We start from the raw sequence: 23,670 nt of genomic DNA, 5'->3' as shown, positions 1-23,670 counted from the left end.
TGAAAAAAAAATTTCATGTAGAACTGATGTTTGATTTAATTCTGAAGATATAACAACTTCAGTTACAATAACATTTATTGTGTCTTATATATTATGTATTTCTTTTGAATTTCATGAATAAGAATGGTGATGCTTTGAACTGCGATTGTCCCAAAGTTATGGCAAAATTTCAACGTGTCGGCATGTTTAATATGTCATGCTACGTATCGAAAATGCAGCAAGTATTTACAGCGTGTACAAATGGTACTGTTTATTAATAGTTCGATTGAGTAATACTTGTTTGACACTGTTATTATTTCAGGCTACATTTTGGTGTGGGACAATGTCCTTTACGATGATAAGCACGCTATTGGTGATAATTTCAAGAAGAAAAAGCACTTAAAGACTCTTAATTTACAGAAAAGCAGTATTACTGTTATCATTGATAACGAAGGGTAACATAAATTTTAAACTTTCAGTAAATCTAGCGATAAACTTATTATGACTTAATATGAGATAATTTAATCCTACAGTATGCTTGTTACGGGAAATTCGAATGGTCGTGTTACTTTTTATGACTATCAATTGAAACTTTTGTATTGGTGTCAGAGTTGCGATCTCGATTCCATTCGATGGATAAGCTTTGACCTTCAATCTAATTTACTAGCTCCGGCATTTGAGGTCGATGTACCTAAAAGTGAGCCTTAATTGTTTCAAATGAATCTATTCAATACCTTTTTTTCGAATTCTGCTCTTTCAAATTTCAAAGTTGTTCCTTTTTAACATGTGCTTTTTCATTTAATATCACATGTAAAGAGGAAAGGCTTTGTTATGTGTAACAATATGCATAAAAAAAATAGAATTATAACAAACCGACATATTTTCATGAATCAGACGAGCATCAAGATGATAGCAAAACAGAGACAATCTCATCAACACTTACTGTAAATGCAGAATGTATTACGCAAATTTATCAGAGTAAATCCACCGCAACTAACGAAATAATACCGAATGGCTTGCCAACGGATGCTACTTTACAGTGTTCTCCATTTAATGTTCGAAATTTTCTTGCATGTAAGAACTTCTTGCCATAATTCACAAGATATTATATAAATTAATATATATATATATATATATGTATATATATATATATGTAATTATAGATTATCACATTTCTTTTATTTTCAACCATTTATATTTTAGGTTCTTCTACGGGCATAGTAGCGCTAATAGAAATCTGGAAGCAGAAGTGTCATGTTGTGTTTTCTCATCCGGTTGCAGCCACCACTAGTATAGATGCTCATCCAGAAAGGTAGAAAAATTATAAATAGATCTATAACAAAAAAAAACCTGTTAAAACGAATTTAATAACATAAAATGTTTTTTTTTACAGCAATTATGTGGTTGTGGGTGATGCACAAGGTACCGTGCATTTATACGACCATGAGAAGTGCACTTTGATGATATCCAGGAACGTACCACCTCTTCCGGATTACCAGCCAATTCTCAAAAGGCAGATAACTGATGAAAACATTGTTTATGTCACCTGTCTACAAAGTCATGAGTCTTTGAAGGCTGTCACGGCCCTGAAGTTCTCGCCAAAATGTAATATATGATAAATCTTCAATGTACCTTTATTATTATAAAGGAAAAAGAAGAATCTTTACGAGAAGAATGTTTATTTTCTCTTAGGCGATATGCTGGTGTGCGGTTTAGAAAACGGGGCGCTCTGGATTCTACATCACATCACCTTAGATCCTATAGATGAAATACCATACAAGCATTCTTCGACGGCCGTCAATAAAATCGCTTTCACGCGGTGTGCCGAATACATGGCTTACGCAGTAAGAAAATTGTTCCGCACTCCATTTTGTGAATTGCATGTTATGAAAATGATTTTAATTAATTTTTCTAATTAATTATTCATTTAATAATAAATAAATCATTTTTTAAGATAAATATATAATTTGCAGCACGTCTTGACAGTGGTAGTGTTCAAAAGAAACAGTAATGTTTCTTCGAAGGAGCGTAACATTTGGAACTTTATCGGAAAATATCACTCACATTATTTACCCATCAGAGACATACTTTTCGGCTCAGCCGCATCTGATTCCAATGCACCACGATTTTTCTCTTTGGGAGAGGATCGAGAGCTCATTGAATACGATCTCGCACACAGGTTGTACCTCGAATTATATTGAAATTGCAATCGTTGATGTAGTTTTAATTGATTTGAATGAAATATTTACATACGTAAATGTTATAATGAAAAAAGAATTTATCGTGAATAAGAATAGTGCAATGGAATTATATGTATGAGAATCTAATATAATGGGGATGTGTTATTATGTGTTATTTAGTTAATTTTCCAAACATCTGGAAATAATAATAAATATAATTTGCAAGCTACTTTTTTATATTTTATTATAGTGGACCGTATCCAGTGCCAGGACTTCAAATCTTGCATATTGATCAAATAGAACAGAGTGCCATTCCCCTTTGTCTGGCGTGGTATCCCAAATTCGACAATGAAAGATTCCTCATGATCTCAAATTCTGAAGTAATGCTCTTACGATTTGTATAGATCGTGTTAGCAAAACATAATATCCCAATAAATTGCAGTACAAATACAAGATCTTCAGTAATGCTACTAAGGTAATTCGCGGTACTTACTTAGGGCCGACCTTCGAAGAACCAGTACAACATTTTCAAGTAACGTAATGAAATTTCTAACAATATAATATAATGGAAAATGTAGATTATATTATAGTAGAAACATTTAAAAACAGATGTTCTAGTACAATCAAACTATAAAAAACTTTAAAATAATAAAAAATTAAATACGTTAATCTATCATATTGATACAAGCAGGCAACTGCATTGTGTCATTTTTTATTTAAAAATATTCATTATGAATATTTTATAATAGTGTAAAATAATTAAACAACAAAGAAAGTATTTTCCATTTATGTAAAATTTCACATTTAAATTTGAAACTTTTTCTGACCTTATTTTATCAGAAAATTTCCATCTTTTTGTAATTAATTGTACTGTATTAAAAATCACTAATACAGATCTTAACGGACAAACTTGTTAACAATAATGGTTACATGGTGTTTGCGACCAATAAAGAAATCGGTCTTCAATTAATGCCTCTCGACGGTAATCCATACAAGGTCGTCGGCATGACGGGCCATCCGCAAAAAGTTAGTCATTCAGTATACATATTTTCGTTTAATAATTTAATTTAATTATCGAATATCATAATCCATCTAATTTTCAGATAATAAGTATCTCTATCAGCAACAATAGAGAAATGCTTTTTACCGCTGGTTACAACGATCCATGTGTATTAATGTGGAAAATCAAACTCAGGTTGGCTTGTGTTATAATTTAGACTTCCGGCTTTTCATTGCGACTGTATTGAATTTTTAGTCAAAAGTGAGAAACTGCATTTTTTTTTCAATGCATGTTAGAATAATATATTTCTTCTCATTTATAGATCTGAAAAGTATGATTTTATTTTGAACTATCATTTATCGATAATCTTGTTATTTAATTTAAATACAATTTTAACGAAAAAAACCATATAACGATTGATTATAAATTTATAATTATTTTACAAATTAAAGAAAAAAAATTACACAAACAAAAAATTTATTTACTTGGGTTTATATTGCAAAGTTAAATTTCTCTGTTCTGATATTACCGTTTAATAGAGCTAAAATGATGAGTTTTTAATACAATACCATTATGAAGAGAAATTTTTTCAGATCCGTTGACATAATGGCGCAACTAGGTGAAGAAGGACTCTCGCCGTTTTATTGCCTCATCGAGGGTGGAGAAAAGGGATGGCTGGCAAACGAGATGAAAGATATGTTCTATTATGCGCAGATATTACATCAGGAAGAAAATACAACCGTTCCTAGAATCATTTCCAATACTGTGGTTGTCGAGCAGATTCCAAATCTTATGCGAGCTATTGGATATTATCCGACCAACAAAGAAGTATATCTTTGCATAATATTACGAAATATATTATGCAATGCAATATTTCAAAAGTCAGAATTTTAATTTCAAATGATGAATTTTTTTATAAACAGATGTTTTTCTTCATTTGCAAGAAAAAAGTATTAAATCATCTTTCTTTATTTTTGACATATCTCTTCTGCAACAAGTTAAACATTTTTTTAAAGTAACACACAATAAGCATAATAAAAGATTCTCAATTGGTTTTAACACATTGCAGCTATTGTATTCACTAAAATAAATCTATTTTTAAGATTGAGGATATCAAGACAGAAGTATGCTACAAACATTACGATAAAACTGATAAACTTGTCGAAAAGATCACTTTTAACGAATTCGTGCAACTGTTTGTGAATCATCGACCCGTATTCGGACTTTGCATGCGTAACATAAAGGAAGCTTTTCGTACGTTCATTGAAGAGAATTCTGCCAGTATGGAAAACCCTACTTTAACGCGAGAGCAGTTTATGGATATTTTATTCGGTGGGACAATATTGCAAACTTTAATGGAAGACGATAAGCCGATCGGTACGTCCGGTCAAATTTGTTATTGATTAATCTTATCTCAGTTATTAATTAAAGGTACATTCTTAAATCATTAATTATATCCTGGTTTATAAACCCTATATAAACCAACAGTCTATCAAATTTAGTCTGAGATTCATTACTTATTTAGTATTTTATTTGCTCTGCTTCTATTTAGAATTTATAATCGTGTTTTGAATCAAGTATATATTAATAAATATAATTGTGTTTTGAATCAAGTATATATTAGTAAACTGTGCTTTTGAACAGACAAAAAAAAACAAAAAAATTCTTCAAAGCTTAAATAAATAGAGTGAAATATTGAAACTGAACTTACATTACTTTGAAAATAAATCTTCTTATACTCCTATTTATCGCAGGTGAACCGTTGACTTGGCAAGAAGCATATACATATCTCAAGGCACTTGTGTCTCCCAACGAGGAAGTGATCGAGATTCAACCAAGTCCATCGCAAAGATCCGTGTCCAATTTCCGTTTTCTCCCGCCGGTAACAATTTCCTTCACATGCGATACGTTTAAAAATTACGCAAATGGGCGATAAATAAGATAGACTGGTCGCTAGGCTTCCCGAGAGTAATGTATTATTACGTTATGATACAGAGAATATCTTACAAAGATTTCACCATGGACATCATGGATATTGAATTACTAGAGGAAACTATGGCTGACAATTGAGGAAATCAGCGTGACAGTTACTTGCAGTACTCTAAAGATTTGTTTACAGCTACCGCTGTGACGAGGTCCGTTAAACGCATACAACCGTTAAACTGAAGACAAAAATTGCGCGCGCGACCGCGTTTCGTTCTGCTAAAATTTAAATTAAAATTATGACAAGTGTTAAAGGAGAACGCTGGCAGGATCGTCAGCAACGTTTCGTCGTTTCATTTATTCCCATAAAAATTTATGTAATTTGTACGAAACGAGAAAATAATATAAGACCATGATATAAATTTGTTTCCTCGTACTTGCTGTAGCAATGTGTGTTCAATAAAATGTTCAATAAACATTAATTATTTCCAATATTATATACTTGCAATTACCGCGCGTTATTATTTTATTAATCGACAGTTTAAAGTCGAAGGATGACGTTGTTCGCCAATATTTGTAAACTTGTATTACAAAAAAATAAAACAGATAATTGTACTACCACATAATTATCGTTGACCGGTTTTTTTTTCCGCAAAAAAACTATTGGCAAAAGGGACGTTTTGACTGCTGAAAGAATAAGGGGTTTTATTCCAAAACAATACCTACAAAAGACTAGAAGCAAGGAAAGATTCGCCTCCCGAGAGATACATTGCTTTAAGGAAGCGCCACTCAATAATATTCGTATGTCGCCATCATTAAAGAAATAATCGATGACGCTTTGAGGATATAGTATTTAAAAAATTTAGAGTACAACGAAAAAGAAAAAAATAATCGCATTTCCGTATTCGCGGAAAATTAAATTCGACAGTTACATTAAACATTTAACAGCGTGGTCTTACCGGACCAACAGAGATAGATTTAAGCGCCAACCGTAATAGAGGATAGCTCTAAGACCGGGGTACAGACACCGCCAGAAATGCCAACGATTGCAAGTGTAATCGCAATCAGGCAAAGATCCTAAGATTTGTGAGAGACGCAACCCTGCCACATTGCTAGGTTCGATTTCGTACCATTATCTATACTATCACCAATAAGGTACCATTATTATATAAGTTAATTTAGATATTTACATCAGATGTAGTTGAAACATTGTCAATAGATGTTAATGATAATACCTTGCCGGTGATATACCTATTTACTTAATCATCTACCTACAAACGCTATCTATTTATACATGCTGCCGTTAAAAGAAGTACAAAGAAATGTACACAAAAAACCTTATTTCATTCTTATAATTCTAAGACGTATTTACATAGTTATGTACAAACACTCTCTGTGTATCGGTTTAAGAAAAATATCAACGTGGAACAGTGTAGCAATTTTTTTTTTCCTTTCGTACGCTCGTGAAAAAGAAAAAAAGACAAAAATTCTAGCATTATGCCTAAAAAGCAACGATCCGATTGCTCGAATTTGGTAATAACATGCCGTCGTCTATCGTCGTTCTACGCGGCAACTATCAATCGCAGTACTCGTCGTTCTGCACAATACCGTGCTTATTCCTGCAGTCCGGGCAATACCACTTGCCTTTGGGCGGCACCATTATACCGACGCATTCGAAATGGAACCACTCGATGCGACAGTCATCACCATCGCAAGCTATCATTTCCGACACCTCGTCATAGGGACATCGACAGTAACAATAGATCTTGCCGGGCCGTTCAGCAGTCGATGCACCAACGGCTAGCATCGGTGGGTTGATCTTTGGCGATTCTACAGTATTCTCCGCCTCAGATTCGCTGCTGTCGCTGCTGCTTTCTACGGGATCCTCGGATTCAGTGGCGGACGTTGGTGCGGCGATTGGTAATGCTTCTGGTAGAGCCGTTTGCTGCTGGCTTGCAACTACCTGCTCCACTTGAGTTACCATATGTTTGTTGCTATATGTTTGTATAATTTTACCGCTCAAAGACAATCTCGACACCAACGGCTTCGAATTTGGCGGTGTCATTATTGTCGGCGGCAGCGGTGTAAAAGCCGGGATGGTGTTGGTCGTGGCGGTAGTAATAGGAGTAATAGTAGTGGTTGTGATGATAGTAGCGGCTGTAGAGATGTTTGTCTCGTTTTTTCGCCATCGGCCGAACGACTGTTTTTCTTGTGGCTCGTCGTCGCTCGAGTCACCATAAAAGCGCTTCGGCACGCGTTTTCTCTTCGAAACTCTCTTATTCTCCGTGTCCGTACCACCACTGCCACCGACGTTCTGATTCGATACGCCAATGACGGCGGTGGTGACGGCCGATGACATTTGTTGTTGCATCTCTATCGCGATGTTCGCAGCATTGCCGCTATGAAAGTCGTTGAACGTTGCAGCCGCTAACATGTTCGGCGTCGAGGACCTGCTGTTGGGATGTAATGGCAAAGTTGGCTGTGATGACGCAGTAAACCCCGAATTCTTCTGGTAAAGTGCCTTGGGAATGTTCAGTTTGATCGATTCTACGATGGGTGCTGTAATCGCGTTCCGCTTACCGCTCCTTTCGCCCTTCCGTCGTTTTTTCGTTTTTGTTTTTCTCTTTTGTTGCTGTTGCGGCTGTTGATTTTCTAAGGACATTGCGACCGGATCTGATAGTGCCGTTTCTGCGACCAGAACACCGTTATTTAGTGGCATCGACGATTGTTCCATCGTTGACATCAACGTTGAGGTCGGCGTCGAGGTTGGCGTCGAGGTCGGCGTTGATGCTGGCGCTACAGTAGCCAACAGTAGCAACTGATTGCGCTTCTCCGCCAGTAATTTATTAGCGAGCAGCTGTGGATATTCATCATAGAAATCCTCGTCCGTTTCGGTTTCCTCGGTCTCCAAGTCAGATTCCCGCAAGAGCTTCATCGGAGAAGGCTCGCTCGTTACTATCTCAGGGTCTGTAGGACCGTTCTCTATCGTGATCTCCGGCTTGTTCTCCGGCTCGAGGGACTGCGATTTATTTTCCCGTGCAGTTTCCTTCTCCTTTTTATTCCGTTCCTTACGACTGCCGGATTGCTTTCTAGGCGAACTTTCAGACGCGGAACTATCGGAATCGGAGCTGCTACTAGAACTAGAGGAGCTGCCAGACGAAGAACTGCTGCAGCTGCAATTGGTGCCACATGAGCAACTGGTTGAGTCGGTGTCGCTCGAAGAGTCGCTCGTGGATGACGTGCTGCCACTTCTCTTTTTCTTCTTGGGTGTCTTTGCCTTCCGTTTGTTCGCGTCGTTGTCGCCTCCAGCGTTGCGAGTCGGAGTACCGGGTGATGGACTTCTTCCAGATTTGGTTTCGTGTGCCGTCGCATCGTCGTCCTTGGAAGTAGCTTCATCTTCCTTTTTCTCTTTATCGGATGAATGTACTACGCAATAATCGTGGTCGGAAAAAACGATACTCCTCAAGTACGCGGCGTCGGTTTCAGGTACGCTCTCTTTCAACGCGACATTCTTGGCGGATTCCTCTACGTCCAGACTGGCAGCATACGTCTTAAAGTTGTCCCAAATACCGTCCATAATGCGCGCTTCCTGCTTCTTCTCTTCTTCGTTCCGCTCTACCTCGACTATGTCGTTGCTCGACGCGGCAACGTCTTCATCGTCGGCGACGGTCGTTTCGGTGATTTCATTCTTCTTCACTGCGTCTTCCTCAATATTTTCCTTCTCCGGTGATTTTTCCGTGGAAGTGGGTTTTTCCTTCTCCTTTTCCTCCTCGCTATCCGTGTCGCTTTCAGACGACAGATTGAGTGGCGGCAGATCGTAAACATCGACCACTCTTTTCACAGCCTCTTTGACATTTTTTGACGTGGTCTCTACTCCCGTCGTCGGGTCCCCGTCGGTTGTCGCCACGGGCATGTCCTTGTCCAATTTTTCATCCTTGTCCATCAACGGGACATCCGTATTCGTTACTTCCACGTGGACATTTTCCGGTTCGGGTTCCCTATGAGCCGTTTGATGCTTGGCCAGGAGTTTTCGCGATATAAAACGCTGCTCGCATTCATCGCAGCCGTACGGTGAATCGCCGGAGTGCAGCCTCTTGTGCACCTTAAGCGCCACTGCGCGCCTAAAACTCGAGCCGCACTCCTCGCAGACGAACGCTGTGGGCGGTATACAGAAATGATATATGTGCGGCCATTTCTTCTGCAAGCATTTTCGACACAGGACGCTCTCCGTGCCGTGCTTCCAGAACAGATGTTTCGTAATGTCCGGTTTGTTACGGTACGCGATGCCGCATCTGTAACACAAATGATGTAGCTTGTGCTTCCATACATGATTCGAGAGACGCTGCTGATTGCCTGTAGACTCCAGACAGACGTCGCAGGCGTGATGACGTTTGCGCACGTGAACCATCAATCGGAACGCCGACGGGAGACTCGCCACCGAGCAGAGGCAACATCGATATCGCAGATTCACATTCGGCGAGTAAACGCCAGGACACAGATGGCACACCAACTCGCTATAACTGTAGAACGTCGATTTGCACATTATGCAGATCAATATGGTCTTCTGATGCATCTTCCGGTTATGCAAGTATAACTCCTTGTGCACCGTTGAATGAAATCTGCAATGAAAACACTCGTATATCAACACTTTCGGCACGTTGTACGTGCCATCCATGCTGTTATACGTATCCAGATTAAAGTAACGGGATTCGAGCTCGTCGAGGGATCTCTTCACTCGCACGGTGAACTGTTCCGCGTGTATGATTATCGCGGGATGCTGCGGCTGAAACTTGTGCTCCGCCAGCATGTGCAGGCCTAGCTGTCTGCCGTTGACGGCGATGTATCGTGCGTGGTTACAGTACACGCAGGTGGGACTGGCTGCCTGTATGCAACGTTTCAAAAGCTCCTCCAGCTCCATGCTGTCCAGCGTGCCCTCGACGTTCAGGTCAATACACGGGACATCCTCGCCGGCCAACACGATACCAGCATTGTCCACCGTATGGCTTCTCACTTGTTCCTTCGCAACATCTCCGACTGCGTTGCTAACGGACGTCTCGCTGGTGTTACCGACCGACATCGACGTTCCCGTGACAGAAAATAACTCATCGGTATATGTTCCAATTCTAGTTTCGTCATTTTCCCCCTGGTTCCTTTGGTTTTCGTCTTCCGCGTCGTCGCGCCTGTCTTCGGCCTCGTCGGCTTCTTCGCCCTCCTCACCGTCATCCGCTTCCTCATCCTCCTCCGGATTGCTGTCTACTACCGCCAATTTATCGCTGTCGGAATCACTATCGTCCAGTTCGTTCGCTTGATTATCGCCAACGATGTCCCTCTCCAATTCCGAACCGTTCGACAGTCTCTCCTTCGACGTTGATTCTTCGGCGTTGTTGTTCTCCTCGGATTCCCTACTCGTGACGGTGGTTGTCGCAACTCTGAATTGCGAGTTCCTATTACAAATCTTGATGACCAAACTCCTATCGGAAGAAGCAACGGCGTTAAACGAAACTGAGGCTTGAGATTCGGTGGCGTTCGTCGCGACAGGTTTCTCCACCTTCTTCTTGTCGGCATCCTCGGAACTGTCTCTTTCTTTGGATTGCGGATCCGATATGTGCGATTCGTGTTGCGGACTAAACAATGATCGATTGATGGGACTGCAACTTTGCGCATCTCGTGAACTGTCGTACTTGGTAGTCTCGCACGTAGCGTTCGTTTTTGTATCCGCTGTCGCCATCTCCTCGGCGTCCCACTGCATTGGACTAGGTGCTCTCGAACTGACCGAGCGTGACGGATCGGTGTCACTTTTTTCACACGTTTCCTCGTCTTCATTATCCATCTTTTCAAGCGCATGCGACGCACGTGCATTTGGGGTATACGTTGCATCTTCTCTCTCATTCTTATTTTCTTCGCCCGTGTAGCGTGACACCTCCATGATAGTCTCGGTTACACTATCGTAAGGCTCACTGAAATCGAGTTGACAATTTTGAACCGGCGACTTTCCTCCCGAGCTTCTGTCACGATTGTTGTACACTTCTTTATTCATCGCTTGTTCGTCGTTCTCATCATTCTCGTCGGATGAATTACCGCCCGTGTACCTGGACACTTCCATTATCGTTTCGGTGACTGTATCCCTAGGTAAACTGTTCGTAATTTCTCTTTGGACATCGAGATCGCAATCGAATTGATTCTCGTTACACGGGCCTTTTGCGCCAAGCTTCGTCAGCGGGCTCAATTTTTGTTGCTGATTGGACTGTTGCGTTGTATCGTCCCTTCCGCGTTTCCTCCTGTTGTATTTTAACGCTTTTCTCGGTAGTCCTTTACCCCCGAGATTCGTAGTTATCTCCGACGGAGGAACGGTCGCCGGTGATGCATTGTCCGTACACGTTGCATCAGCGGAGACTGTCAGGGGCGTTGAGGCGCTACACAATTCCTTATCCGTATCCAACGATAGTGTGAAATTACAGGTACTCGCGTGCGTGCCGGTTTGCCTACATATGGTGCACATAGACGCAACGGCTACGGTCGCGTCCTGTTCCAACACCGGGGAACAAAAGTGATTGAAGAAATCGTCGGTCTCCGAGAACACCTTCTCGCAGCTGCAACAGATCAGGTAACACGAGCCCTTGAAGGCGTGATAGAAATCCTCCACCGAGGAGAACGCCATCTCCGGAACGCTGTGCTTGTTCATCAAATGATACGACAGCCTCTCCGCCTGGCCAAACATGCCTAGGCAGTAAAGGCATATGTGACGCTTGTGTATGTCCCTCATGTGCAAGAACAAGTTCCAATTTTCAAAGTACGTGCCACACGCCGAGCACAAGTAAACCTTCCGCGTGATCTTGAAGTTGCTCGCGTGCGGCACCGAGGCACTCGACTCGGATGTACTGGGCATCGGTGTCATACTAGGATTACAGGCGCACGAGTTCTGTTTCGAGTTGCGACCGTAACTGGACCACGCGTGGCACTTGGAGCACTTGTATCTCGCGGACGGTCGGAGGCCCAGATATTGAGCGTACTCCGTTATCTTACGCTTCCGCTTCCTCTCCACTCCCTTGTCCCTGCCGGTTCTCGCATTGGGATGCGTCGATTGCCAGGCTGGCGCGCTGTTCTTTGGCGCGGCGGTGGGAACTTCCCGAGCCTCGGACAAAATCCGCTTCTTGAAGCCCTTGAAGCCTAGGAGTTTTGACTCTGGGACAATATTTTTGGCTGACGTGTCGTTCGCTATGATGGAGTTGTAGCGGATCAACTGTTCCTCCTCGATTGCAGCTCTGTACACGTCGCCGATGGAATGTTTCAGTGCATTGTCCAATGTGGAATCATTGAGTCGCTGCTCCTCCAATATGTTCCACATATCTACTATTTTACTTTCTCCATCCTCATCTTCCATAATAGTGCGAACTGTTACAGCAATCTACCTGAAACACACACTTACATGTAACATCTATACACACATCACATAGGTGTAAATATAAAATAACTAATTTATATGTAAATATAGATTTTTCAAACAAAAACAAAGTCATTAAAAAAAAGATAATAATGATTAAGGTAAACGTGCAACGGCGAGTTTATTACTAAATGCTAAATGTGTTTATTTACTATTTTGAAATATCATGGTTTTTATTTACTATCGAAAAAAATATTAGTCTCGTAACGATGTAAATTTAAACTCGAAATAATCAAAGCCTTCTTGACGCTGATTCGATGCGACAGAAACACATCATCAACACAAATTCGCTAGTGACTTCTCAGTGGAATTGCTAATAACAAACTCGTCCTATTGCGTCGCATTACGTGCGACTCGATGACTCGTCGCGTGGACGACGCGCGATCACCCGTCACGATTCCTGCTCTCGGAGCATTTCACACTTTCGCTACGTCGTAAAGCAGACGGAAGGGAAAAAAAAGGAAACTCGGACTCCTATTCACAGTCACATGTCATCCAGAGAAGCACGAAGACTACGCCGCGATTTCGGGCTCGCGGTCGCACGGAAGCCGCCGCCGCCGTCGTCACCACCATCACTACCACCACCACCTTCCGAAGGAAAGAGAAAACGAAGAAGCGGCGTCCAAGGTAGGCACGCCGAAAACCCGGAACGGAGATCGTCGAATCGCGGCGGCAGTCGACGATTCTCTCACACTTTTCCCGTGATCGCGCGAGTCGTCACCGCGTAACGATCCCCGGCGAAAGCCGGGCCGCAAGCGTGGACAAAGACGACGGAAACGCGCGCCGTGCGCGAGGATGACTCGCGCGGAGAGAGAGCGGATAGGCGAGAACGGGAGAGCGGGGCGCGCGCGAGTTCCCGCGATCTCGCGGTCGCGTGGTATCGCGAAGCCGAGCTCTCACGTCGAACTTACTTTCGCGGAGCGTCCGGGGTCAGGCGTTGAGCGTAGTCCGTGGAACGTTGCGAACAGCCGCGTGGCATGCGGCGCGCAGCGCGAAGCGTTTCGGTGGCCCCGAACGACTCGTAGTGGTACACGACGGAAAGGTTAGTAAAATGGCGTCATATCAATGAGCGCTGCATCGTCCCGTGGCTTCCAACACGTTCCCAGTGATGCCACCCTTTGCCATAGCGACCGTGCCGCGCGCGGCTCGCCCTGGTAGAGCCGCCGTCGCCGCCGTCGTCGCCACGCGCGAGGTTAAGCCCGAGTCCAATGGGGCGGTATACCGTACGTGACTCGCGCGCGCGGGGTCACGAGGTTGCTGCTGACGATGACGTGACGTCGTCGCGAACACTCGATTTTGATATGTAGACGAGAGCAGCCACGACGAGAGGACAAGCGCGGACGCGACTACGAGGACGCGACTACGAGAACGAAATGAACGAATGCGAGTGCCGCTCGCTGCTCGGTGCTTCAGGGCCGTCGAACGGCGGCACGACGGCAATGACGGCATCTCTCGCGGATATACACGCGTACGTCCACCGTTGTGCCCGCGACACCTCCCATGCCTCCTTCTAGACGGATGACACTTGATACGGTGTGACCGGCGACGGGCAAACCGGCGACGACGGCGACGCTCAAAACCGCCGTCGAACGTAAATCCGAGGATCAGCGAAACTCTTGATATTTCTCGGCACGTTCCCGCGCGCGAACAGCCCTGTTTATGAACGTGCCAATAAACGCGTCTCTGGTAGTCTTGTCCAAATAGATTTTGTATGCATAAAAAGTGCGCAGTGAACAGAACGGTTGCAATACTTTTTTTCGATGGGTTTTGGAACCCAGCTCTGCTCGCCGAACGCGGGGAACGTAAAGTCTGATTCAAACTGTACGCAGCAAACGATAAGCTTTGTTGATTGGCTGATGCTCGCGCTTGCTGTAGTCTTAATTGCTTGTATCTACAAGGCTGCGTTCAGAAACATCGCTCTCGGATATTATTTTATCCTTGTTTAACACTTAATAAATAACAAAAATGAAATGATATCCGGGCGATTTAGAATGTAGCTCAGGTAAAAACCAATGAGTGCATCTTATTGAAGGGCTCTTAAAAAAAAACCGTGCAAATAACTTTCGTATACAAAAAATATTTACATGTTTTCAAAAATTATGGCTCTAGCAGTGCAACCGCTCATCTATTCGTCTATTAAAGTCTGATTGATTGTGTTGATTTAGCAACCAATCAGGCTTTAGTAGACAAAGAAAAAATGTTATTCCATTTGTCTGTCTCTTACCTTGTCTGTTTCTTACCCCCACCACTGTCATTGTATATGTATATCGATGGACTCGGTACTTTTCGGAGCATTTCGACTATAACATGTGGCTGTTTGCTATCGAAAGCGTGACATATGATATTGTTATTACCAGAAAGCGTGGATATTTGACAGTGACATACTGTATTTCTTGAAAAGAATGTGTGCTTATGTAGTAAAAAATTGTACCAATTCGTTTATAACAGTCAAACTTAAAAGTTTGCTGATTAAATTGTTTACGTGTCCAAAAGCTGCAGCAGACGCAGTGTTTGCTGAATCATATAGTGTGAAAAGGCGTAAAGATGAAGTAAATATGACAAATGGTAAGATGATATTGATTTACATTAACATATTAGGAATTCAACAAAAACAAAAAAGTCACAATAATGTCAATTTGATATCAAATTGATCAAATTTATTACTTTTTAATCATGACTTGACAAATTTGATCAATTTAACGTTAAATTAACTTAACTTTTTATTTTCTAAAATTATTTTGACTTTTTTTCTGTTCTTTATAAATATCAATACCTTCAAAACATATAAATAAACTTGTTAAAACATATCAGCAATGCCTTTCTATTCGACATCGCGCAAAAGAAATTAAAGAGTAAAGGTCACACAAAAAAAAATAACAAAAACAAACAGACATCTCAAGATGTGCACTTTCCCATAATTTTAATATTGAATTGCGCAAACTTTATTAATATTATTAAGCTAATGTCTTTAGAAAAGTCTATTGCCGCTTAATGACGATGTATTTACAAGAGCAACTCTCATTGGCAGGCCGCCATTAGGATGCGATATATATCGATGGTTTCCAGCGAATCTACCCGAAGATAGCTGCTATTGCGATATCGTGGAATTTCGCTCGCGCATGCGAATCTCTCGAAGATCCCATAGGGAATTCGCATAGCCTCGCCAAGTCTCTAGATCACGTCACGGCAATACCGCGTTCGCGAACGCTATCGAAGTGTTCGTGCATCGGGTATAGAATGCGTGCGAATGCGTCGACGCGTATCGCGCTATCTCGCTCTTCGTATCTCGTGTATATCACGTTTGTTGATGCTACTCGCCTCTCTCGCGATTCTTTTACGGGCGGCAAAAGCGAGACGACGCGCCGGCTTCTCGGCAGGAGGTTTATCACATACGCGGACAGACGTTCACACGGGCTCGCGGCCGCGCGTCGTTGGAAGTCTCTAGGGGCAGGATCGCGGAGGGTCTCTGTGCGCGACACACTCACGGACGATCGGACGTTGTCATTTGAAAACGGAAGCCATCTTGTGGCCGAGGCTCCCATATCACACGGGGAATAATTGTTCCACGGCTATTTGTACCGATAAATTGCTTCGTATCTCACCAAATACGTGTAGACTATGCATGAACCATTTTATCACACGTTCACATAGCCATGGCTGCGACAAGAAAGTTGCAAGGTGAGGAGAAAGTGTTTTCAGCGTGTTTACATTTGGATATCGCCGTTCCTGTCTCTCGACTCGCAGCATCGGCCGTCTGGTCGTCCGGGTCGTCGCGCGGCTCGTTCCTCGTCGCCGGTCTCTCGCGATTCCGTCGCTGACGCGAGCGTTCCAGTCGCTCCGAGTCGCCCGCGACTCGGCGCGACTCGAATGCACAGCGGATTCCCGGCACACGGTGTATCGCGCGGCGGCCCAGTCCAGCGTCGTGTGGGCCAAATGGCTACGAGAGATCGCCGATCGCGGACGGGTTCCAAGCTTCGGCTCGAGCTCGTTAATTTTACTAGCTCTCGTCTTGCTTGGCCCCTGGGATCGCGGATATGAATCCTTCACTGTGGTGGACACGACGGCTTTTTATTTTGTCAGCATAACCTTTAAAAGTATTGAACTTTAATTAATCGCATTGACGCGAGCCGTACGTTGTATACTTCGAGACCTGTTTGGCAACTTTGCTATTAGTATAAATTATGGATAGACGTAAAATACACAAATGTTCTTTATCTTAAGAGAATGAAACAGAGTGTAGAATTTTTTTTCTGTTGTATTTGTTTTGTAAGTGTTATCTCATCTTCGCTCCTTTAGATTTTTATCTTGCAAGGAAATTGTACTTATAATTATTGATATATATTCTTTCTCATTTTATAAAGATTCTTTTGTAATAAATATATTTTATTATGTAATTTATTTCATGTTATGATTATTATTATATGAGGTCGAATAATCTCAACTACGTACAACTCATTAACTTATGTGCAGATGTATGGAACGATTCAATTCTTTTTGTCTGAACTTCTTGAATGGTGAAGCTTTCCTTTTTCCCTCTTTTTATATATTCAAGAGAAAAGGAGAGATGAACTGTTCAAGTTCAACTTGCAAAATAAACAGATCTTTATAAATCATAATTTATATAGGTTTTTTTTTATTTTGCTTGAAGAGTAATGAATGAAAAAATAATTATTGAACTGAACTCCAACTTTGTCATGGCTAAAGACTCAAATTGGTTTAATTTTTAGAAATCTTTATGCCTTTCACGAATTGAAAATTAGAAAGTAAAGAGAAAGCTGAGATATTAAAATTTTTAAGTTACATTAAAATACTGTCCATTATATTTTAAATAATTTCACAGAAAATTAAGCAATTTGTATCAAGTAAATGAATATAAAACAATATAATAACTTGGATGTTTTTTTGTTTTAGGTGAAATAGATCGGTGCCTTAAAAAAGTAACGGAAGGTGTGGAAACCTTTGAAGATATTTGGCAAAAAGTTCATAATGCCACGAACAGTAATCAGAAGGAAAAGTACGAGGCTGATCTCAAAAAGGAAATCAAGAAACTTCAAAGGTTACGCGATCAAATTAAGAGCTGGATCGCGTCGGGTGAAATAAAGGATAAGAGCACACTTCTCGATTATCGCAAGTTGATTGAAACTGTTAGTATATTTATATATAATGCTACGACGTGTACTTTTAACGTTCGAGTTAAAATTGAATATATTAGAGTAAATTATTATATATAAGTTACTTAAGATATTTTATACTTTGTAGCAAATGGAAAGATTTAAAGTTGTAGAAAGAGAGACGAAAACAAAGGCTTATTCTAAAGAAGGTTTAGGCGCTGCTCAGAAATTAGACCCAGCTCAGAAAGAGAAAGATGAGGTTACTAATTGGCTTGCCAATTCTATAGACGCTCTCAATCTTCAGGTACCGATTGTTATAAAGATATTTTGAATTCAATCGTAATTGAGCAGAAATTATAACACATTCCCCTTTTTACAGATGGATACATTTGAGTCGGAAATAGAATCGTTACAAGCGGGAAAGAAGAAAAGGATAGACAAAGATAAGCAAGATAGGGTGGACGAATTGAAGGCAAAGCTCGACAAACACCGCTACCATATCCGTAAATTGGAGACATTATTACGTATGCTTGATAATATGTCTGTCGAAGTCAACACAGTAAGCGTTTTCAGATTGGCATAATATGAAGCGATCGTGTAAACGAGCTGTAATAAATTTTTCTATTAATTTTCATGTGAATTATCAACAGATCAAGAGGATAAAGGATGATGTTGAGTATTATATCGAATCTTCGCAAGATCCCGATTTTGAGGAAAACGAATATATTTACGATGACATTATCGGCCTCGATGAAGTTGAGTTGTCCGGTGTTGGTATCCCCTCGTCAGCGACAACGGATAGTAACAACAGTAATGAAACCGGAGGGACGCCAACATCAACTAATTCTTGTACTTCGCCTATACCATCACCGTCGTTAAGCTCCACTATGCATAATCATTCGAGCGATAGTTCTACAGACAATGACAAGAAAACCAAGGTGTGGATCCTTTCGTTCTTCATTTTTATTCGAGAAAGTCAAAAGGGGGATCGATAAGCCTCGTCGGGATCTGTCGATACGGATATATGGAGCATCGCTTCCGATGTTTCGTTTGATTTCAGCCTGTGAAACCGACAGCAGTCAGGCCGCTACTGAATACGCAAGCGAGCATTCCAACCACGGGAAGCACTGCCACCATAAAATCGAACATGTTATCGAGCAGCACTCCAAGCAAAACCATTCCCATGACACCTAGCCATAGCTCGCCTAGTTCTACGAGCAATCACATTGCCACGACTAATGCCGGCAATTTCGCCACCGTAGCTGCCTCGCACAGCAATTCGCAAGCCATCCATTCTACCTCCAACAAAACATCCAGTAAGACATTTCGTTTTATCATACACGACCATTCACGTCCGTAGATACTGTTGTAGAAAATAAATTCGCGATCGTGCAGATATGGTCCGATAGATAACATTAAATCTTTTTTGTTTCCATAGCTCACAACAGCGAGAATAATATCTTGTCAACGTCATCTACGTCCAGCGTTACGTCGAATGTGCCGCAAACGGTTACGCAACAGCACAATAATAATCCGGCGCCGGTACAGACGACGCACGTATTGCACAGTCAGCAGAGTCAGAATCACAATAGCGAAACCGAAATGACAACGCCGGTACCGCCATCTTCGTCTCCGCAGTCGTCGGTCAGCAGTAGATCCTCGCCGATGCCCGCAAACTCCTGCTCGCCAGCACCGTCCACTGCCAATGGTCTCATCCCTAAGCTTCCCGATGGAAGCATGTCCTCTCTAAAATCCATTGCCCAACAAGTAATTGTCCGAGCAGGTCTCGAGATACCACCCTCCGAGCCGAATAGAAACATCTTTGACAGTGCCAAGACGAGCAACAGTAGCAACAATAATGCGACGTCGGAAGCACACATTCCTCCGCTGCTTGGGGTCGCGCCCCTGGGACCTGTACCGTTACAGAAGGAGCACCAGCTGCAGTTCCAGATGATGGAAGCCGCCTACTATCATATGCCGCATCCGTCTGACTCGGAAAGATTACGTTCGTATTTGCCGAGAAATACGTGCACCACTCCACCTTATTATCAGCAGGTACATTTCCTATGCGTTTTATGATCCTCAATTCGATGCTAAATCTGTATTCACTTTTCGTATGACGAAAGACCACACGGATTGACGCTGCTAACGCACGCACGTGCTTGGTTCAGGTTCAGCTTCCTCATTCGGATACAGTGGAGTTCTTCCAACGCCTTTCTACAGAAACATTGTTCTTCATATTCTATTATATGGAGGGGTCTAAGGGACAGTATTTAGCAGCAAAGGCTCTGAAAAAACAAAGCTGGAGGTTTCACACAAAGTATATGATGTGGTTCCAAAGGCACGAGGAACCGAAAGTTATTAACGAAGAATACGAGCAGGTTAGTGCATCTCTTTTCTATTCAATTTTTATGAAAAAAAAAAGGGTAATTTATACCTCTAAAAGAATCGTCAAGGAATTAGGAATAAGCCGATCATTTGATAATTTGCATTATCCTGGACGTAATATCTGGCGACGTTCTGTAAGAATCGCTTGCGTTTCAGGGAACATACATCTATTTTGACTACGAAAAATGGGGGCAGAGGAAAAAAGAAGGATTTACTTTCGAATACAAGTACTTAGAGGACAGAGATCTGAACTAAAAGTTCTGTCACTCATTGAGTCTTCGAAATGTGCCGTTTCTGTACCGGTATTGTGTTATCTGAATAGAAGATAATTCCGTTCGGTATAAAATCGGTAAAATTTAATATAAAAGAATCAGTTTATAAAAAGAACAAATTCGTATATAGAAAAGGCAATGAAAGCATTTCATTACATTTCGATGTCGGGACGACAAAATCTTTCTTAATCCTTTTTTTTCGATGAAAGGTCAAACGGAAAAAAAGAGTGAAAAAAATAAACAAACAGAAAGATTGTATGGGAATTAGACCGTAATTAAATGTAATAATGAGGAAACCAGGAGGGAGATTGGAAAGAAAGGGTGAAGAAGAAAGCACTGCAAAAACACACGGAATGATTCAGTGTGCTGTGTGATAACGGAAAAGAATGAAAGAAAGAGTGCGAGAGAGAGGGAGAGAAAGGACGATGTACTTGCTGGCGACTGACTCTGTAATACCAGTACAAACATGCGTGCGGCCCGTCTGCCGTCTGGCGGTAAGGTGGAGGGGCACTCATGCTATGGTACGTCTTAATGTTAGATTATAAGTAGCCTTTTTGTATAAAGTGTATCGAGGTATAAAACCCTTAAATTGAATTAATGTACAGAATGTGTAGAAATAGTGAATAATAATATTATGGAATATATTTTATTTCTCATTTGAATGAAACCTAAGTTGTTTCGATTTTTGTCACGCACTAGCACTTCATCTCAACCTACTACGTTTGGAAGAAAACATTCCATCCATCGTGATTAGACTCTGCTTTCGAAATAGGTTACTTATATGTGTTCTAACGATTAATAAGGCCGGGGCTCGTCGTCGAAGTTTTAACATTGTACCGCGTATTATTAACGGTAGCGTGCTAGGCTAAGCTTTTCATGCTACACACTTTGCAATCCTCAGATTACGATACTTTACAAGCATTTAAAATTTACTAACTCGTCATGTAAGACGTTAATCGCTGTCGAGATGCATGTGCGTATCTGTTTTATCGAGAATCGCAGAGAGAGAAGTCATACTGTGCGAATTTATTTATTATAAACTGTCAGTATTAATCGTAGTAATGCTCTAGTGCATGCATTAATGTACGAATAAATTGCTGATGCTACGTGACATTGTTATAAAATAAAATTAAGTGACATTGCGTAATGCTTTTCATAATCTGGAAAGCCACAAAGAAAAAAGAAAGATACCTATCGGTACGTTTACTCTTTTACCTTCAAATCTAGAATGATAATAGTTGTCATTTTTTTTATAATACTTCGTAACAGATTTTTATTAGCATTATTAACCATGCTGTAAGGATAGATTGGCATTTAAAGTAAATAATCTCGCACAGGATTGCACCGGCAGATCAAAGCGGCTCCTATTTTATGGGTGCGTCGTTCATTATCGTAAAAGCCTTCGACAACGAGATTAGATATACATCCCCCTTCCCTAGTAATAAAAACTAAGTTGAGATTCTCATACAATTATTTAGCGGGTTAGAGAGACGAAATTTAATTACCGAATAAAGCGTAGCGTATACATGTATTCTAAGCAGATACTCTTGTTGCAGAGATTGCGGCGATCTCGATATTATTTGCATAACGGAATCGCACGATCACGCATTCTTCAAATTTATTTTAAATTAATCGAAGAGACTAAAAATTATAAATCTGTAAAAAAAAGAACAGTGAAACACACATTGCGGTAAATGTTTTACAAGATTTACAGTATACGATTGTACGAATTTCTTCTTAATCTCTGCAAGAGATCGGCACGATTCCGAATTTTGACCGCGTTCAAAACATTTATGTGTGACGCAGACTTTTCTTGCTTGCACACAAGATTTAACAAGCTTGCATCGCATTGATAATAATCGAGTTAAATGCGTGATGAATACCGCAGTTTGAAGTTGCAGCATTTTCAACTAGCGCTTTTTGCAAATGACAAGAAAACATTGGCAGAACACCGAAAAATATTCTCCGAATGTACATTTATATTTGTTGTAATCTACGCGATACGCGATTATGTGCGCCGTTAAGAGGTTTAAAAAAATTTACGAAAAATAATGAGGATCTGTTGCCACTTTATACAATTAATAATCTAGCGATTAGAGGACGCATCGTAGTTGTAAATTCAAAGGAACGCTTACCGTGTTTCTTGTACCGTATTTTGTACTACAAAAACTTGTACAATCGATTACTGATTTTCTATAGAGGTTTGACGAAAACAATCAATTATCAATTTTACAGTAGCGTAAAAGTTGTACATATGACGATCGTTATAACACTCGTTATAACATTTTTCTGCTATAGGGACGAACGTGCTTTCCTTTGTCTGCATTTCTTCTCGTAAACGGGATATTCTGCTTATGTGATAACACTCAAATAGAAGCGTGCAAGAAAAGAAGACCTTCGTTTGTTATATAATAACAAATTTTGTCTTCGATGCTTCAAATTAATTTTCCCTCTAACGCGTTCCCCGCAAATGATAAAGAAATTGTGATTTTACTTAATAATATATTTTATTGTGATTATTTGAGTGATATTTAAATACCATACTGCTTTGTGCAAAGACTTCAAGTCGTTAAAATACAATACTAATTTCTTCAATATAACGTTTGCCTTATTGCCGAATTTTAATTATATTTCAAGTGTCTTACAGGAGTGCATCTTCGTACAAGTTTCCGTCCCACCATTCATCCGCTAATCCAGTCTAGTTTGCGCCAAATTATGCGCGATTCGTGATTTGCAATTCACTGTTCGTATAATATTTATGTGAACAGATTCGTCGAGTTTGTTGTTTATCAAACAAAACACGTTTTTGACGTTAAATTAAATAGCGTGAATCCTTACGAATCAATCGAATCGTATTGATTCATCTTTACTCTTGTGTACATTGGAAAGCTCATGATGGTAATCGACATAATCGAAAAGTTGATTAGATTACTTTCTACAATGTATGTTTATAACTAATTGACTTTCCACATAATTGTAAAATTCCAAAAACAAGGATTATAAAATAGAAAAAAAATTTCTGCTCAATTTTGAAGAAATCATAAAAATTGTGAATAATGCAAAAGATTAGTAATCGACGAATTTCTGAAAATTTTGTACGAATAACGAACTGTGAGTCACGAACTGTGAAAAGCATATATCCTGTTAGCTTTAGAGTGACATAAGTTTTAATATGTTGAGTTCAGAATCTAAAGATTTAATAAAGATATATAATATACGATACATATGATTACTTCAGCATACGTACTAAACTTGGAACGATACAGACAAGATTAGCGTGGTTAATCGCTATCACCATAGTGAATATGAAAAGATATATAATGTAAAATAAAAAAAAACATTTACAAGAAAATTATTTCTTAATTTGCAAATAAAA

General features: G+C 40.7%; 4 protein-coding genes across 12 annotated transcripts; 3 read left to right on the top strand and 1 right to left on the bottom strand.

Moving 5' to 3' along the window:
• Nucleotides 1–79: 79 nt before the first annotated feature.
• Nucleotides 80–2,588, top strand: LOC105202107 (cilia- and flagella-associated protein 251). Its single transcript, XM_026132472.2, has 9 exons — nt 80–243; nt 302–434; nt 513–676; nt 874–1,053; nt 1,183–1,291; nt 1,373–1,584; nt 1,672–1,823; nt 1,953–2,158; nt 2,410–2,588. Exons 1-9 carry the CDS (start codon nt 114–116, stop codon nt 2,561–2,563), a joined length of 1,440 nt encoding a protein of 479 aa, XP_025988257.2. The 5' UTR covers nt 80–113; the 3' UTR covers nt 2,564–2,588.
• Nucleotides 2,499–5,970, top strand: LOC113003372 (cilia- and flagella-associated protein 251-like). Its single transcript, XM_039452935.1, has 7 exons — nt 2,499–2,634; nt 3,054–3,185; nt 3,263–3,354; nt 3,753–3,987; nt 4,263–4,536; nt 4,914–5,041; nt 5,155–5,970. The coding sequence occupies exons 2-7, from the start codon at nt 3,090–3,092 to the stop codon at nt 5,227–5,229; spliced, it is 900 nt and encodes a 299-aa protein (XP_039308869.1). The 5' UTR covers nt 2,499–2,634; nt 3,054–3,089; the 3' UTR covers nt 5,230–5,970.
• On the bottom strand, nt 5,114–13,877 carry LOC105201946. Of its 3 annotated transcripts, none has more exons than XM_011170245.3 (2): nt 13,435–13,877; nt 5,114–12,491 (listed from the first exon to the last, which is right to left on the bottom strand). In XM_011170245.3, the coding sequence occupies exon 2, from the start codon at nt 12,461–12,463 to the stop codon at nt 6,659–6,661; it is 5,805 nt and encodes a 1,934-aa protein (XP_011168547.1). In that variant the 5' UTR covers nt 12,464–12,491; nt 13,435–13,877; the 3' UTR covers nt 5,114–6,658. The 3 variants fall into 3 exon arrangements, with proteins under 3 accessions (XP_011168547.1, XP_011168549.1, XP_039308781.1); XM_011170247.3 differs by having other exon boundaries at nt 5,114–12,487; XM_039452847.1 differs by lacking the exon at nt 13,435–13,877 and adding an exon at nt 12,705–12,934.
• LOC105201945 (CCR4-NOT transcription complex subunit 3) lies at nt 12,979–23,593 on the top strand. 7 transcript variants are annotated; one of them, XM_026132469.2, is made up of 9 exons: nt 12,979–13,150; nt 17,435–17,667; nt 17,783–17,938; nt 18,014–18,193; nt 18,285–18,572; nt 18,695–18,950; nt 19,073–19,689; nt 19,761–20,015; nt 22,593–22,813. In XM_026132469.2, the coding sequence occupies exons 1-9, from the start codon at nt 13,012–13,014 to the stop codon at nt 22,704–22,706; spliced, it is 2,238 nt and encodes a 745-aa protein (XP_025988254.1). In that variant the 5' UTR covers nt 12,979–13,011; the 3' UTR covers nt 22,707–22,813. The 7 variants fall into 7 exon arrangements, with proteins under 7 accessions (XP_025988254.1, XP_025988253.1, XP_011168542.1 ...); XM_026132468.2 differs by lacking the exon at nt 12,979–13,150 and adding an exon at nt 14,847–15,088 and having other exon boundaries at nt 22,593–23,593; XM_011170240.3 differs by lacking the exon at nt 12,979–13,150 and adding an exon at nt 14,851–15,088 and having other exon boundaries at nt 20,179–22,889.
• Nucleotides 23,594–23,670: the final 77 nt, after the last annotated feature.

Source organism: Solenopsis invicta, chromosome 1 (assembly GCF_016802725.1).
Source record: "Solenopsis invicta isolate M01_SB chromosome 1, UNIL_Sinv_3.0, whole genome shotgun sequence".
NCBI lineage: Eukaryota > Metazoa > Arthropoda > Insecta > Hymenoptera > Formicidae > Solenopsis > Solenopsis invicta.
Note: the sequence above shows the minus strand (reverse complement) of the source record. Positions and strands in the feature narration are given on the sequence as shown.